Below are 14,596 nucleotides of genomic sequence, written 5' to 3' on the forward strand. Positions count from 1 at the left end.
ATTGATTAATAACAATTCAAGATCAAGTCTATTAGCGGAAATATCCGTAGCAAGTAGAGTGCAACAAATGCAAAGTGGAGCGGGCGAAAAAAAAGAGATCTCTTACGGAAGACTCATTTTATAGATTTTGAAGGTTATTAAAGACGCCTTAGCATTTAACATTTGTCTTGTTCACCATGAAGATTAAGAGTATACATCATTATTGGCGGAAAACTAAACAACTTTATTCTTGTTACGAGGGAACTTTTATAGTCAAGAGCCTTGACTATCATCATAGTTTTTCCTTTGGAATTTTACAAATTCAAATAGAATCGCTGTGGCCAAAACCGTTAATATCAATTATAAACTAAACTAAAAAAAGGGGATAGACTTTTAAAGTTTCAATGCTTGGCAGTTTTGTTAACTTTTTCCTTGTCGTCATTATCGTTCTCGTTGCCATCGCTTTCCTGATCCTTATCCGTGTCGGTTTCATCATCGTTATTAGCCTGCGTTTGCTTGAGAGCCTTTTGGGACTCGCGATCCTTCTGAGACTTCTCCCAGGCCAGCTCAAAGGGGTACTCTAGGGGCTTCAGTTCGTCGGGGCACTCCTCCTGATTCGGAGCTGTTGCCTGGTTGATGGAAGCTCCACGCGTGTGGATCTGCTCCAACTGGGCGGCATTGTGGACCTCTGCGTTGAGACCTGTAATAAACTCAAATAGCTGCTCCTTGGTGTAGATGTTGGGCAGGCCGCGTCGTTCAAAGAAGTTCACGATGTTGCCGCAATCCCTCATCAAAAACTCCAAGGCGCTGGGATGCTTTGGCTCGACACTCTGGGCCACGTCTATAAACCAGCACTTGCCCTCGAACCAGAGTATGTTATATTCGCTCATATCGGCATGCACCAACTTTGCCTCGTTAAACAACTTGTGCATGGCGGCCACAATCTCCTCGTACGCACAACTTAGCTCCGCGGCACTCAGTCGAGCATCCTTCAACTTAGGGGCCGCATTATGATTGTCGCCTATGAACCGCATGACCAAAACGTGCTTTTTCAACACTACCACATCGGGAACGTTTAGTCCAATGGCCTGCATCCTCATCAGGTTATGCATCTCCTTCTCCGCCCACATGTTGATGATCACCCGATGGTTTTGCTTGCTAAAGCGATCCTTGAACCTATAGTCGTCCTTGATGTACCGATCGCGCTGCTTGAACTCGTTGAGCGTGGTCTTAAAGATCTTAATGGCACACTCCCGGGGCAACAGATGGGGTGGTACTAGCACACCACTCTGGTGGCCATGCTCATTGCTGCCTGTATAATTCGAATCAGAGTTGGCGTGCAAGATAACCGCCTCTTTGCCAGTGGAGATGATGCCGTTGATCTGCTCGAGCACTTGGTTGTTGATCAGCTTATACAGCAGCAGACGTGTGCCGGCATCCAAGCCCATCTCGGCGGTGGCCACTTTTTCATGTTTGTCAGAGCGACCACGTCGCGAGTGGGCCCTCAGTTGGTTGAACACCTAGAAGGTACATTTAGGTCTAGGTAACTCTGGGTAAATGGTTCTCTCTCTCACCTTGTTGGATAGCTTCATGTCGAAGCCGGCGGCATCGCCTGTGGGAAACTCCGGCGGAAAGGACATCACCCGCTGCGCATTGCGCACTGCGCACAGCTGCGGATCGTGCTTAGTGATCATCTCACCCTCCTTGTTAACTTTAAAACCACACCGTGGAATAGACTCCAGCTGTCGTTCGTTGTCCTCGAACCGATCCCAGTCGTGCTTCAGTTGCTCCAGCTCATCTTCCTCGTAATCCTCGTCGGCAGTGTCGTGCAAGAACTCTGCGTCGCCGTCGCGCAGGAACTTATTGAGGGTAACAGTGACCTTGGACTGCTTATTCTGCTGTCGCTCGATGCGACGCAGCTCCTCGTTGTACTCATGATCGAACTGGGACTGCAACAGCTGGGCAATAACTGCATCGCTGTCCTCCGGCAGCTCTATGTCCGCCGGTGGGATTCCGTCCTCGTTGAGAAGCGCCGAGTAATCCTCCCACTCCTCGTTATCGCTTTGGTTCCTCAGCGAACTGCCCGCCACATTCGAGTAACTGGCGGCAGGCGGGGATGAGGCTTCCGCGCCCCAAATGGATCCCATCTGTTGCTCTGGCTTGTTCACCCTCTCCGTGTGGCGCTGCACCTCCTTGTCGTGCAACTTGTGGGCATATTGCTCCGACATAATATCCGCCAGGTTGACCTGCTGCACTGGCTCGCTGCTCTTGACCCATGGTGACGACATTCTGCGCAATTGGATGGGAAATCAATATACATCGAAATTTGGACTGTGATTCGACAAACCTTTTGGCACTTGGGTTGACAAGATCGAAATCTATATCGGTGGTAATTGTGGCAGTTTGCGAGCCAATAAACAAACAAACCTCTGTCAAAATCCCGACCAGCAGTGGATTGCAGGTGGATTTGATGTGTCCCCGTTGGCGGACAGTTGATTCTTAAGGCGCAATCGAGGCGCAATTTACCAGGAAGGCAGTTGCAACTGTGTTGCAATTGTATTTCCTTGTTATTTCACCAAGAAATTCCTTTTTCCTGTGGTTGTGAAATTATTATTTCGTTAGAGGGACAATGTGCCGGCCACCGCCAAAAATACCAAAACGCCTCTAAAAAGTGGCCAGATAAGGCAGGCATTTCCGACGTTACGGCAGCTGGCCATACTAATGAGCCGCAAACAAGTTTTTACTTTAAATTCTTTGATTTTTCACTGTACAATTATTTATCTTCTGTACTGAAACAAATATAATTAGCTGAAAATGCGCGAAACCAAAGAAATTAATTTAAAATCTAAAATATGGCAGGGCTGCCAGATGCGGCATCAATCGGCGCTGCCACTTCAGGGCTGCCACATGCAAACTTTTAGAGCGGCGTTGCCATCCATCGTTTCGATGCCAGTACTCGATACTTTTTGTTGTAGTTGTACATTTTTCGCCAAAAATAATAATAAAAGTGAAAAATTTTTTTTGTTAATATACGTTTTTTTGTTGTACAAAGGAGAAAATGTTATTAAACTGATTGGCCGCCCCAGCGTTTTCGTGACCCCCGCTCCAAAAAGAAGAACAACAATAAACGGCCGCCAGCAACAACAAGGTGCAGTTAAATATTGAGTGCGCTGGTAAGAAAGATGGAAACAAAACGAGAGACCGAAAAAGCAATCAAAATAGAATTCCGAATTTAGAATATGACAGACAGAGAAAAAAAAAAATTTTCAATTCGAACGCATTGCCGCTGCTGCTGCTTGTGCTGCTTCTTCTTCTTGTTCTTGTCGTCTTCTTCCTCTTCTTCTTCCACAGCCGCTGTGGGGGGACATTGGGGGTCAAATGCAGAAGATCGGGGCGAAGATTTCGTGAATTTGTGATTTCCGATTTCGTTCTTGCTAAATTGCGATTGCCACCGAGACTCGAAGTCACCCACACCCGCACACCCGCACACACACACACACACACACCGCTTTTGGCCGCCTGTAATTATTAATTTTCATTACTCCTGCAGCGCCTCTCGCCTTCTTTAACCGCCAATTGCTCCTGCTCCTGCCCACTAACTCAAAAAAAGCAACATAAACAAGCAGCGAGGAAGTGAAATGATAAAGTCCACCACGAATCCACAGGAACAGCGTCTGCCACGCCCCGAGGATCAGCCGCCACCGCCGCCGCCCCCCTCCTCCTCCACCACCACCACCAGCAGCAGCACCGCCGCCCCTGCCACGCCCACACACCAAGTGGCAACCGTGATAGCCAACATGGACACCCTGAAGACCGCCTTTCTGCCCAATCTCAGCATGGACCCCAATGTGCACGTGTCGGCGCACTATTGTCCCATGTGCCATCAGCAGTTCGAGCGGGCCCAGCACGTCGCGGAACACATGCAGCTGTGCCACGGTATCACGCTGAATGCCCAGGGTGCCATCGCCACGCTGGAGGCACAGCATCCGCAGGCACAGGCACCACCACAGCACCACAAGCCCAGCCATCCCTGCTTCAATTGTGATGAGAAGTTTGGCAATGCCGTCGATCTGGACGAACACCAGAGGCTGGCCCATCAGACCTCCGCCTTCCTGGCCCGCTGCCTCATGTGCAGCATCTATGGCATCCACACGGCCACCCAGCAGCCCAACGAGTACAAGTGCACGCAGTGCGGAACCATTTGCACCACAGCCATGTTGGCCGCCGGGCAGCAGGGCTTCATGGAGCAGCAGGAGGCGGCGGTGACGCCCGACGACCAGCTGCCGGCGATGGCGCCACGTGATATGAGACTGACGCCCGAGGAGCAGCACCACCAGCAGCAGCAACTGCAGGCGGAGCACCACCACCAACAGCAGCAACAACAGCAGCAGCAGCAGGAACTGCTGGAGCAGCAACAACGAGAGATGCAGGAGCAGGCGCAACAGCAGCAGGTGCACCATCACCAACAGGATCAGGATCTCTCTGGCGATCAGGTGGCGTTGAAGGTGCCACCCCTCACCGTCAAGCTGAACAAGAACGCCAATGGCGGGGCCATTGTGGCCCATCCCCAGGTCATCATCAAGGAGGAGCCACTCAGCCTGAGCGACAGTGGCGATGTAGTGAACTCCGTGCCCGTGTATGCCATACAAGCGAATCCCGGTGTTCCCGCCACGGCCAGTTCCGGTGTGCTCGTCGGCACGCAAACGGTAGCCGCCGATCTGGCGCACAAGATCCGGCACAAATGCCCGGACTGCCCGAAGACCTTCAAGACGCCCGGCACGCTGGCCATGCACCGCAAGATCCACACAGGCGAAGCAGAGTAAATCCATTTTATATGCATCCTACTGACTGGGTACCCCGGCAATGTTAGCTTTTTATTTAGGGTTTTAAAAGATCTTATAAGGATATCCAATAGTTTATTGATTTAGGATAATCTACAAAGATATGTAGTCAATTTTTCAAGGATCTATTAATGTAAATTCAAGTAAGGAGTCTGTCCGATCATACTAAGCCAGGTTTCCTGGAAAGAAATGTGTTTTTTAGAGATATCAAATAACAAACATTCTTTTAAAGTAGATTTTTTAAAATTTAATGAAAATCTCAGTGATACAATGATAAACCAGTGATAAATCCAATCTTAAAAAGTTATAAGGCCCTCTTATTATTCCAAGAACTAACTTCTATTCGACATTAATGTTAAACTTAACTCTTAAAGATTATTAGTTATGTGGTTTTATAGCCCGACAGTTACAAAATCATTGGTGGAGTACCCGGTATTCATTCTAAGGCCTCTTCTGCTCCAGCTCAAAGGGAACCATCGACTATTTTTGGGTCTCCCTTTGGTGCTGTGGCGGGAAGATCGCCAAGCTAACCCTAATAATCTTACCACTTGTATATATATTATTTTTGTTTTCCTTCGGGGCCAGCTGGGCGCATGGGCGCGCCCTCGAAGCTTTTGGGACGAGGCCCATGCGTTCGTGTGTCGTTTGTTTTGCAACTTATTTTTATATCGAGTGTTACTAATAATATAATTCGAATTTCTTTCTTTTCTCCCGCGCCCGCTCTCTCTCTCTCTATCTTTCTCTCTTCTCCGTTTCTGCGCGTTATTTTGTGAATATGAATATGAATATAATTCTTAACTCTCGAATCTCCAATCGCAACTCCGACAGCGCCACGCCCAAAGAACGCCCCTACACGTGCTCCTACTGCGGCAAGTCCTTCACTCAATCGAATACACTAAAACAGCACACTCGCATACATACAGGTGAGAAACCATTTAGATGTGGCTATTGTGGCAGGGCGTTCACTGTTAAGGATTACCTGAACAAACATTTAACGACTCACACGGGTGAGAAGCAATATTTTTCAAATCAATTCAGTCAGTCAATCAGCTCTCAACTCAATCAACTCAACCAATCAATCAATCGACTCTTCAACCAATCAATCGATCAGATTATTATCACCTCCGGGTGATGATGAGCAAAAAAAGCAATACTCAAAAAAGAGAAACCTCTGTATGCAAGTCCATTTCCATTTGCCATACACAAACTCGCTCTCAATCTCTATCAGTCAATCTCAATCTATCAGTATCAATCCAATATCAATCTCTCACCTCTGCCAGCGCCGCTGCCGAAGCTCGATCACCTGACACGAGCCGCCGCAGCGCCTGCGCAGAAAAGCACGCTGAGAAAGACGGCGAAAATTGGCAAACCCAATAGCCTTGATCAGGATCTTGCTAGGGAGTCACTTGATAACACTAAGTTCTTGAAATTATAACTTGAAATAGGCAGAAATTCTTAAATACTTTGGTTGTAATTGGTACAGGGGCTACATGATGAAAAACCTTTAAAGTTCATTGTATTGTTATAATTTTCATGTTTAGAAGAGGTTCTTTTTAAGTATCCTGATTAAAAAAACATAATTTGAGAAATTTTAAAATTATATTTTAATAATTAAAATGAAAAAACTTACTAATACCCAATGAGTGATAATAAACCGGCATTATTACAAACAAATAAAAAATAATTAGTTTCGATTACAGCTGAAACTATAAAAAGATTTGCATTAAGATTGCCTCTTAAAAAAATGTTTATTTTAGATTATAATCAACAGACTAGCTTACAGTTTTAGTTTCTAATAACGCAATTGTTTGATTTCCAGCAAGTGACACTCAGGGCCTTGAATTTTTGCCATCTTCTCCGATTAGCAACAAATAACGAATCGTATGAGTCACTGTTTACATGCCCTCACAGAAATGAATACGAAAACCGCAACTATGATTTAGCAAGCTTTCTGTGAGGGTAGCAAAGCAATATGATAATCCAAATCCGTATCGCCCGCCGCCTCATCTCATTACGTAATAATATGTCTCGAATGCATTTTAACAAAACACCAACCAAATATATTTATACACACACATTTAATAATATAATCTTATATATAGTTTGATTACGTGCAAGACCTTATTTGATATGCATACATACATATCTACTGTATCCACACATCAACCACTCAATCAATCAATCAGTTCAAACCAAATCAAATCAATCAAACCTTTGGTACTGCACGCACCAAGCAAACTGGCGTTGTGCTAGCGACGAGTGCTAACCGAGTATCCCAACTTTCTTCGTCTCGCCAATCCTGTTGGCTGTTTTGCAGGAGAGAAGCCGTTCCATTGCGGGTACTGCGAGAAGTCCTTCAGCGTGAAGGACTACCTCACCAAGCACATACGGACGCACACCGGCGAGAAGCCGTACACCTGTCCGTACTGTGACAAGCGCTTCACGCAGCGCAGCGCCCTCACGGTGCACACGACCAAGCTGCATCCGCTCTAGGGCAGGCCAGGCGGTGGCCGCCAGATACTCGTTCCCGCCCCAGCCGCTCCTCCTCCTGCTCCTTCGGATGCCCCGCCATCGCACTTGTCGTTGTCGTCGTCGTCGTCCGCCGACTCGGATTCGGATCCAAAGAAGCCATCTACCACAGCGGCCGCGGCATCGGCATAGAGGGCATTGAGTTCTAGAGGAAACGGAAGCGGAAACGAGATGAGCAACCCAAAATGAAAGACCTTTTCAAAGACGAGACACACTCACTCACACACAGGGGAGTTAACTGAAGCGGATGCAACGCAACCAACGACTGGCAAATCTCTTCACAGTGCTGCTAGATTAAATTACTAAATTAGATACTTTCATTTCGGTTAACAAAGAAGGAGAAACAAAGTTGTACTAAATTAGCGTACAGTTCGTAGAATGTTTAAGTTATTGCAATCGATTTTTGATTTTTATTATTATTTGGTTATGTAGATGTTTTGCAATTTTATTTTTATACACCCCTATGTATATCGTATATAATATTTTGTTATTCTATGAGATTTTATATGGTGACTCCTTAGCGCACACTCACTTACGCGCGGCGCTATACACACAACACGACACACCACAAACACACATACACATTTATTATTTATAAAGAGAGAAAATATTTTTTACTCATATACTTTGTGGCAATATTATTATTACGACTTCCTAAAATTGTTTGTAAATGTTATCGAAAACAGCAAAACAAAGAATGGTAAACTCATGTCTACGCGCAAAACTTAAATTATTTCTTAAATTATAAATTTATTATATTCGAACTCAAAACAACACAAAATTATTTATTCTACATGCAAACCCTTTTCAAAATTTCAACTCATAGAGGAAATGGTGAAGAACCCATACGAAATTTAGTCATTTCTCAATTATCTGCACTCGAGCAGGATCTCGTTTGTTTTGGCTTTAAAAATTTATTTACTTTTAATTACTAAATGATTTAATCATTTTAGCTTGTTTTTATTGAAGAATGTTAACCATTGTTTTATTTTTAAAATTATTTAAGTTGAAAGCGCTGCTTTTGCTTGTTAAACTAAACTTAACAGTGAGATTGTATAAACAAAAAAGCATAACTAGAAATTAATTTTACAAAATTTGCATTTTTTAACGCAAGACAAAAAGTATTTAAGGCAAATCGAAATGAGAAATCTACGCTAAACGCAACACAGCTTTATGCGCCAAACTAGAAGATTAAACAAATTTAACATAACGATCTACATAATTGATACTTTTGATAAAAAAAAAACTAAAGTTGTTTTTGTAATATATATAAATATGGATTCAACATTTTTACGACAACTTAAAAGCGTTTTTTAAAACAGCAAATGGAAACATGCAAGAGTTGCACGTACTAAACCAACTAAAACTAAAACTGTAGCAAAACCAAAACCATGTACATTTTTATAACATAGTGTTATATAATTATAAAGTATACAAATATATAAACCTGTATCTAATATTAATGCATAATACACTCAAACAAATTGTCTACCTAATGGCACATAGCACAGCAACAAACGATGCGCAGCGCATGTAAAACCAAAATAAATTCTAAGTACTAAACTATTGTAATTCTTTAAGTTTTAAATAAACCGAGATGAGTTGACGATCAAAAGCAAACAGCAACAGCTAAATCTAAGCTTAACTAACCGCAAATTAACTCTGCTGTAAGTGACTACCAATGATTGAATGGCGTCATCACGAAACTAATCATGTTGAATACGATACGTACTAAATACCGACTAACTATTAGATCTTAGCCACGAATCCAAAAACGAAGCCAGACAACAGACACACAAACACGAACGTCAGCAAGTGAGTAAATAGAAATTAAATTGTAATTAAAATTTATTATTAAATATATAAATAGATATTACGACTATAAATGTATGTACTTGCAATCTAAATTTACGTGACAAAAACTAGCAAATATTCGAGCAATATTTCAATTTAAAATATATGAAAAGGAACTATATATACAAAATAAAGTCCAACCATGTAGAAAGATTATATATGAAAACGGAAGAGGGTCTTTTGGATGTGATTTTGTAGTGAAAAGGCCTCCCAGGAATAACGCAATTAAATAAGAACTCGTGTTTTGGTTATATGTTCTAAATTCTTCTTTTAATATTTTCTTGTTTTAAGTGCAACTTGTCCGTTATACGTCAAAATCAAAAGGGAAGAGAATCATGCAAGAGGAGATCTCAAATCGCTTTTAGTGTTACCAGCTTGCGGTTGGTCAAGAACTTGTTGCCTCTGAAATTATCAAATTGGTATTTTTTCATAGCTTCGTATTGGTAAATAATTAAGCCAGTTTATAAAATTAAATCGTAATAATGCTGGACATAGGATAGGTAAAGTTGGGCTCGCTGATTAAAAACTGTGTACTTACAATTTATTGTACGGTATCTTTTTAAAGGTCTACCTTTATTGTACGATTATTTTATTATTATTTATCTCCAGTTCTTATAAACAGGTGTCAGTCATGAAAATTATCAGATTTTAAATGCGACTGAAGAGGACTTAGACTCGCGTAAGGATCCCAACCTACACATACCAAAAAGTAAACGACTTGTTTGATCATTTAGTTTAGTTTATTTAGTTTTTGTTTTTCCTTTTAATTACAATGAACGAATATTATGAACACTATCACACTTTCAAAATGTATTCCGTTTCTTTTCAAATCGTTTTTTGTAGTTTCCTTTGCGCTGAGCCACTAATTTAGTTTGCCTCTCGGTTTTCTTTTATTGTAATGCTGATTACACTCATATATATGTATATATATTTATAAATAATTTAAGTTAGATATATGTTTATGTATATCCCATAAATATTTTTTTACACACACTTTTGATCAAACGCAACCAAAAGTTGGTTTTTTTTATTTTAATTATCATTTTGGGTTTTTCTTTTTTTTTTGTTTTAAATGCTCAATTTGTTGCATGCATGCTGTAAGTTTACCTAATTTAACCATTTGCCATGTTTTACTTGCTATATATTTGTTATAGTGTATATAGATATACTTTTTATAACCCTTATAAATGCCCATGTAACTGTACTATAGGTTTTCTATGGACTTGTTTTCCCCCATTTTTTTTTATAACGATCGCCTCCAAAATTTATTGCGTACATTTGAAATGTTTTCACTTTGTGTTTTTCAATACTCTAACACGAACTTTTTGTTTTGAGAATAACGAATTAAAGATGCTCTGGATACGGATCTGAACATTTTCGGAGGAAATCTATTAGTGTAATAATACTTGATAAAGAATTTGTTGGGCTAATGTCGTAAAAAAAATGTACTTAAGCCTCTATTAAGCATTGTCCTATGATTTTCACTCTCGATCGGGAACTCTGTGTCTTGAAAATGTAACAATTTGCTTTTCTCTCTGCACTTCGTCTCCGTACAGTGTGTATTTACAAAAAGTTTACCCCGTTCGGTTTTTGGATGGGAATGAGTGGGAATTACACGTATACAATATATAATACAAATTTATTTTAGTTGGTAAGATTAGTAAGACGTAAAACGTTCGATAGTAATGAGGGAATTACTAGTTTTAATGCCTATAAGCTCAAATTTACAACTGATTATTCACTGTTTTAAAAATGATTTTCGCTGTGTTTCCACTCATTCAATATCTCTAGTTATTGTAGAGATTTTGTAGATAGTGTTTGGATGGTTCGAAAACAATGGACAAATAAATTGAGTGTTAGTAACTATTGAGGAACTTAGTGGTAAACGAAAAACACGAGTATTAGGAATAGGACTATATTTCTTAACGTGTGTGGCTTTTGTTTTTACAGTTTTATCGTTACCTACACAGGTGGGCTCTGTTTTAACGCTCTACCGTTCGTACATTTTTGATCTATCAGTGATCCCTATCATCGAAATCAATCGAACTCAAGACTGAGAGAAAATCAACAAAGTAAAACCGTCTAAAAATTTATCAAAATTTTATAAAACTTGACTGCTTTCAAGGTTTTTCACTTTTCGTCTCATTAAAAATAAAGTAATGTTTGTTATTGTTTGTATTTTTTGTGTGTTGCCTCTTCTTTTTCATTTTCTTGCTGGTTTTTCTTTCATTGCGAAATTAAAGTAATTCTTTTATTGTTTGTATTGTTGCGCTATATAATAACTATTTCTCACATACATGTACATATTATCTACATATACCAACATGTATCGTACCGTTAAATACTTATATACAAATATCTTTGATCGCTGGAATATCGGCTAGCTTATCCTTAGAGATCCTGCAAATGGGTCTTTCCAGTTGGAGTTCCAGTTCCTGTTTCTTACTTTGAGTGCGAGACAACGGAGTGGGAGACCATCGAGTGGGAGAGCATTGAGTGGGATACGCCCGATATTTCCGCATAGGTGTCCGTGGGTCCTTCGGCACTGCAAACTGAGTCCTCGGGCGTTCGGGAAGGTTCCGCCTCGGTGATCTCAATGTCCTGATGATGCTTGTTGCTGCGGTGTTTGGCACTTAGAGCCTGCGGATTAAGCATATATTAGATTGGAATTTTATCAACTGGCTAACTGTAGTTTTTCGTAGTATCGTGTGCAATCTGTTTTTTTTTGATTAGACATGAAGTGCTTTCTATGGACGGACACATGCACACACGCAGACACACAAATTGGTTTCGGGTTTATCGGGGGACTTGGGGTCTAAGTTTATAGACAAACGTGCGAGAAGTTCTTTTTATTATTTCTTTTAGGGGATTATCTTACAATCACAACATAAATTATTTTTTATGGGGTTAGGTTTTTGGTTTATGCTAGGCCGACAGTTCTTACCTTATCCTTGCTGCCCTTTTTCTACATTGAACATTGGTGGTTAATGTTTTGTTTGGTTTGGTTGTGGTGGGATTCGAATATATTGTACATAGTCATGACAAGAACAATGATATTTATAGATGTATTAATATTAGTGGCAAACAATACTAAGAGTTCACATTGGAGGATCAAGAGAAATAGAGAGACGGAGACGGATAGAGAGACTGAGGAGAGAAAGATCTAGGGAGCTTGGGAGAGGCAGCAAAAGGTTTTGGTTTGAAGAGTTACAGCAATATCGATCTGGGTCGCTGAGTCCTACAGCCCGGTCCCCCATTTGGGCCTCTGCGATGTCATGTACAGTGAGCACTATGGCTGGTGGACTACACTGCGGATGTGGTGACCCCGACTCACCTGCAGGGAGAAGCGGCGGTGACCCGCCTTGCGTCCGCCGCGTCGCTTGCTGATGTGCGGATTATCCTGCCTGAGAGTCTTGTTCTTCATAATCTCCAGTTGCGTGTACAGTCTGCAATTGTCAAAATAAAGTTGTAGGCTCTATATATGAATGTTTGGAAAACCCCTGCAGATCCTCCAAATTAACATGATCACTAATTATAAGGGCTTTCGAAGGTTTTTGTAAATGTAATGCAACATCTAAGAATTTCTTAATACATTATTATTAATACATTATTACATTACCAAGTTTCTTAGTATGATAATGAACTTGATTCTTGTATACTATAAGCATTTGTTAAATTCATTTTACATTCTTTAATTATCATCTTACATGTTTATTTCTATGAAAACTTTATGATTAATAGGGGTATGCATTTTTCATTGTGATCCAGTTCGAAATAAAGGCACTTTATAGGAAATTCTAGATACACGTAATCTCTGCAAGGGTATACAAGCTATAAGGATTTATTTTTTACCTTTTGAGTTCGGCTCGTATGTCCTCGGGACTCATTTCGGATATGGTCAGCTCCCCGATGTCCGGATCGCCCAGACAGAGCCCGGCATATCCTCCGCCCAGCCGCTGGCCGGCGTCGTGTGACGTACCCTTGAAAGCATCCACAGGTAAACGTATTGATAGATCATACGCTAGCGAACGAACCTGCAAGCTATGAAGATGCAACAAACACCGCAAACCACACTCAGGAAGTCAAACGAAAAATGTAGAACGGAAACGGAAATGGAAATGGAAACGGAACTCAAGGTAAGAGAGAGCAAAGAACCGAATAGAATAGATCTGTGCTGGAGAGTATATATTTAATGTGTATATAGTATATAGTATGTCTGTAGTTTGTGGCTGGTGGGTGCTTATTGGTCGTGATTGTATCTGTTGTGGTGCTGGAAATGAAAAACAAAACAAAATAAATCAAAAAAGAAACTCAAAAGTACAGAAAGATGGACGTTAGCTATAAGAGGACTACTTAGACAGAGAATTTCAGTTAAAGATTATTCGGTTGAGCGACACAAAGACAGAGAAAGTTACAGTGAGGTAGAATTTTGGAAACACTAGTTTGGAATTTTTTCTGGTATGCATATTGGGAATTTTTGATAGGAAACCGATTTTTGTCATTAGTTTGTAGTTTGATGTGTTGTGTTGGAAAAGTCATGCAAAAATCAACGCTAAACATGCAAATAAAATAGCGTGCTAGTTAATCCAAGTTGAAGTGCAATACAATCAAGCAGAAATAATAAGAGCTAAAAACAGTAGAACATTCTTAGATAAAACGAGACACACTTGCAGCAACTTCATAGCTTGACTAAAGTTTCAATTCAATGTTAGCTTAATACTAAAATTATGTTAATTTTCTCGATGAAACCAGAACAGGAACTAAAGATAAACATAACCAAATGAAATAATCAATTGTTTTAGCAAAAGCAACAAAGCTTTTCGGTTGGGTTTCCCCATTTTTCTGTTTTTTTTTTATAATTTTGTGTTGGCTAGTTACTAACAAAAATCGTTTCCTCAACCAATGTCTATACCAAATGCGGATTTCGATGACAATAATGATGACCACGTCCGCGACAGACAGCACAAAGTGAACGGGATGGAATACTCTAAGCATATATATATATATTTGATGTCCAACTAGGACGCAACAGTTCCTAATTAAATCTCAATGTGTTCAACACAAAAGCGTACTCAAACCAAGGAAACCAAGGGAAAATAAGTAAATTAAAATGCTTCGAACTCGTATCGGTTACCTGCTTGTGCTGATACCACAACTTTGGCACAAATATCAGACCCAAGGCGAAGCTGTTCGTCAGTTGGGAGCGGATGAACAGGGCCAGCAAAATGGCGCTGGGACTCATTTCCGGCAGGTAGACAAAGCGCAGAAAGTAGAAGCTCGACGAGACCAGGAACTCCAGCGTCAGGGCGGTCACCAGAAATTGCCGTTCCTAAAGGGGGTCGAAAGGAAATAGCTGCTTAATTCTGTTGACCCATCTAGAGTTCCTTACACAA

At 41.1% G+C, this 14,596-nt stretch overlaps 3 protein-coding genes across 10 annotated transcripts in view; 1 reads left to right on the forward strand and 2 right to left on the reverse strand.

The window, feature by feature from the left end:
• Positions 1 to 199: 199 nt before the first annotated feature.
• Positions 200 to 2,632, reverse strand: LOC119548042 (serine/threonine-protein kinase RIO3). The gene is made up of 3 exons (XM_037855120.1): positions 2,327 to 2,632; positions 1,554 to 2,268; positions 200 to 1,499 (listed from the first exon to the last, which is right to left on the reverse strand). The coding sequence occupies exons 2-3, from the start codon at positions 2,265 to 2,267 to the stop codon at positions 381 to 383; spliced, it is 1,833 nt and encodes a 610-aa protein (XP_037711048.1). The 5' UTR covers position 2,268; positions 2,327 to 2,632; the 3' UTR covers positions 200 to 380.
• Positions 2,633 to 2,935: 303 nt separating this feature from the next.
• Positions 2,936 to 9,235, forward strand: LOC119548713 (chorion transcription factor Cf2). 5 transcript variants are annotated; one of them, XM_037856182.1, is made up of 4 exons: positions 2,936 to 3,152; positions 3,530 to 4,798; positions 5,649 to 5,827; positions 7,138 to 9,235. In XM_037856182.1, the coding sequence occupies exons 2-4, from the start codon at positions 3,618 to 3,620 to the stop codon at positions 7,311 to 7,313; spliced, it is 1,536 nt and encodes a 511-aa protein (XP_037712110.1). In that variant the 5' UTR covers positions 2,936 to 3,152; positions 3,530 to 3,617; the 3' UTR covers positions 7,314 to 9,235. The 5 variants fall into 5 exon arrangements, with proteins under 5 accessions (XP_037712110.1, XP_037712112.1, XP_037712111.1 ...); XM_037856184.1 differs by having other exon boundaries at positions 5,649 to 5,743; XM_037856183.1 differs by having other exon boundaries at positions 2,936 to 3,127.
• Positions 9,236 to 9,945: 710 nt separating this feature from the next.
• The window catches only part of LOC119548712 (probable G-protein coupled receptor 158), a 36,286-nt gene continuing 31,635 nt past the window's right edge, over positions 9,946 to 14,596 (reverse strand). The window contains exons 11-15 of one of the 4 annotated variants that reach the window (XM_037856177.1): positions 14,338 to 14,532; positions 13,056 to 13,237; positions 12,538 to 12,649; positions 12,148 to 12,168; positions 9,946 to 11,843 (exon numbers count right to left, since the gene is read on the reverse strand). In XM_037856177.1, coding sequence (XP_037712105.1) covers positions 11,646 to 11,843; positions 12,148 to 12,168; positions 12,538 to 12,649; positions 13,056 to 13,237; positions 14,338 to 14,532 — 708 coding nt within the window. In that variant the 3' untranslated portion in view covers positions 9,946 to 11,645. The remainder of the gene's footprint in view (positions 11,844 to 12,147; positions 12,169 to 12,537; positions 12,650 to 13,055; positions 13,238 to 14,337; positions 14,533 to 14,596) is intronic. The other 3 variants (XM_037856179.1, XM_037856181.1, XM_037856178.1) reach the window with 3 other exon arrangements.

The sequence above is a fragment of the Drosophila subpulchrella genome, chromosome 2L (genome assembly GCF_014743375.2).
Source record: "Drosophila subpulchrella strain 33 F10 #4 breed RU33 chromosome 2L, RU_Dsub_v1.1 Primary Assembly, whole genome shotgun sequence".
In the NCBI taxonomy this organism is placed as follows: domain Eukaryota; kingdom Metazoa; phylum Arthropoda; class Insecta; order Diptera; family Drosophilidae; genus Drosophila; species Drosophila subpulchrella.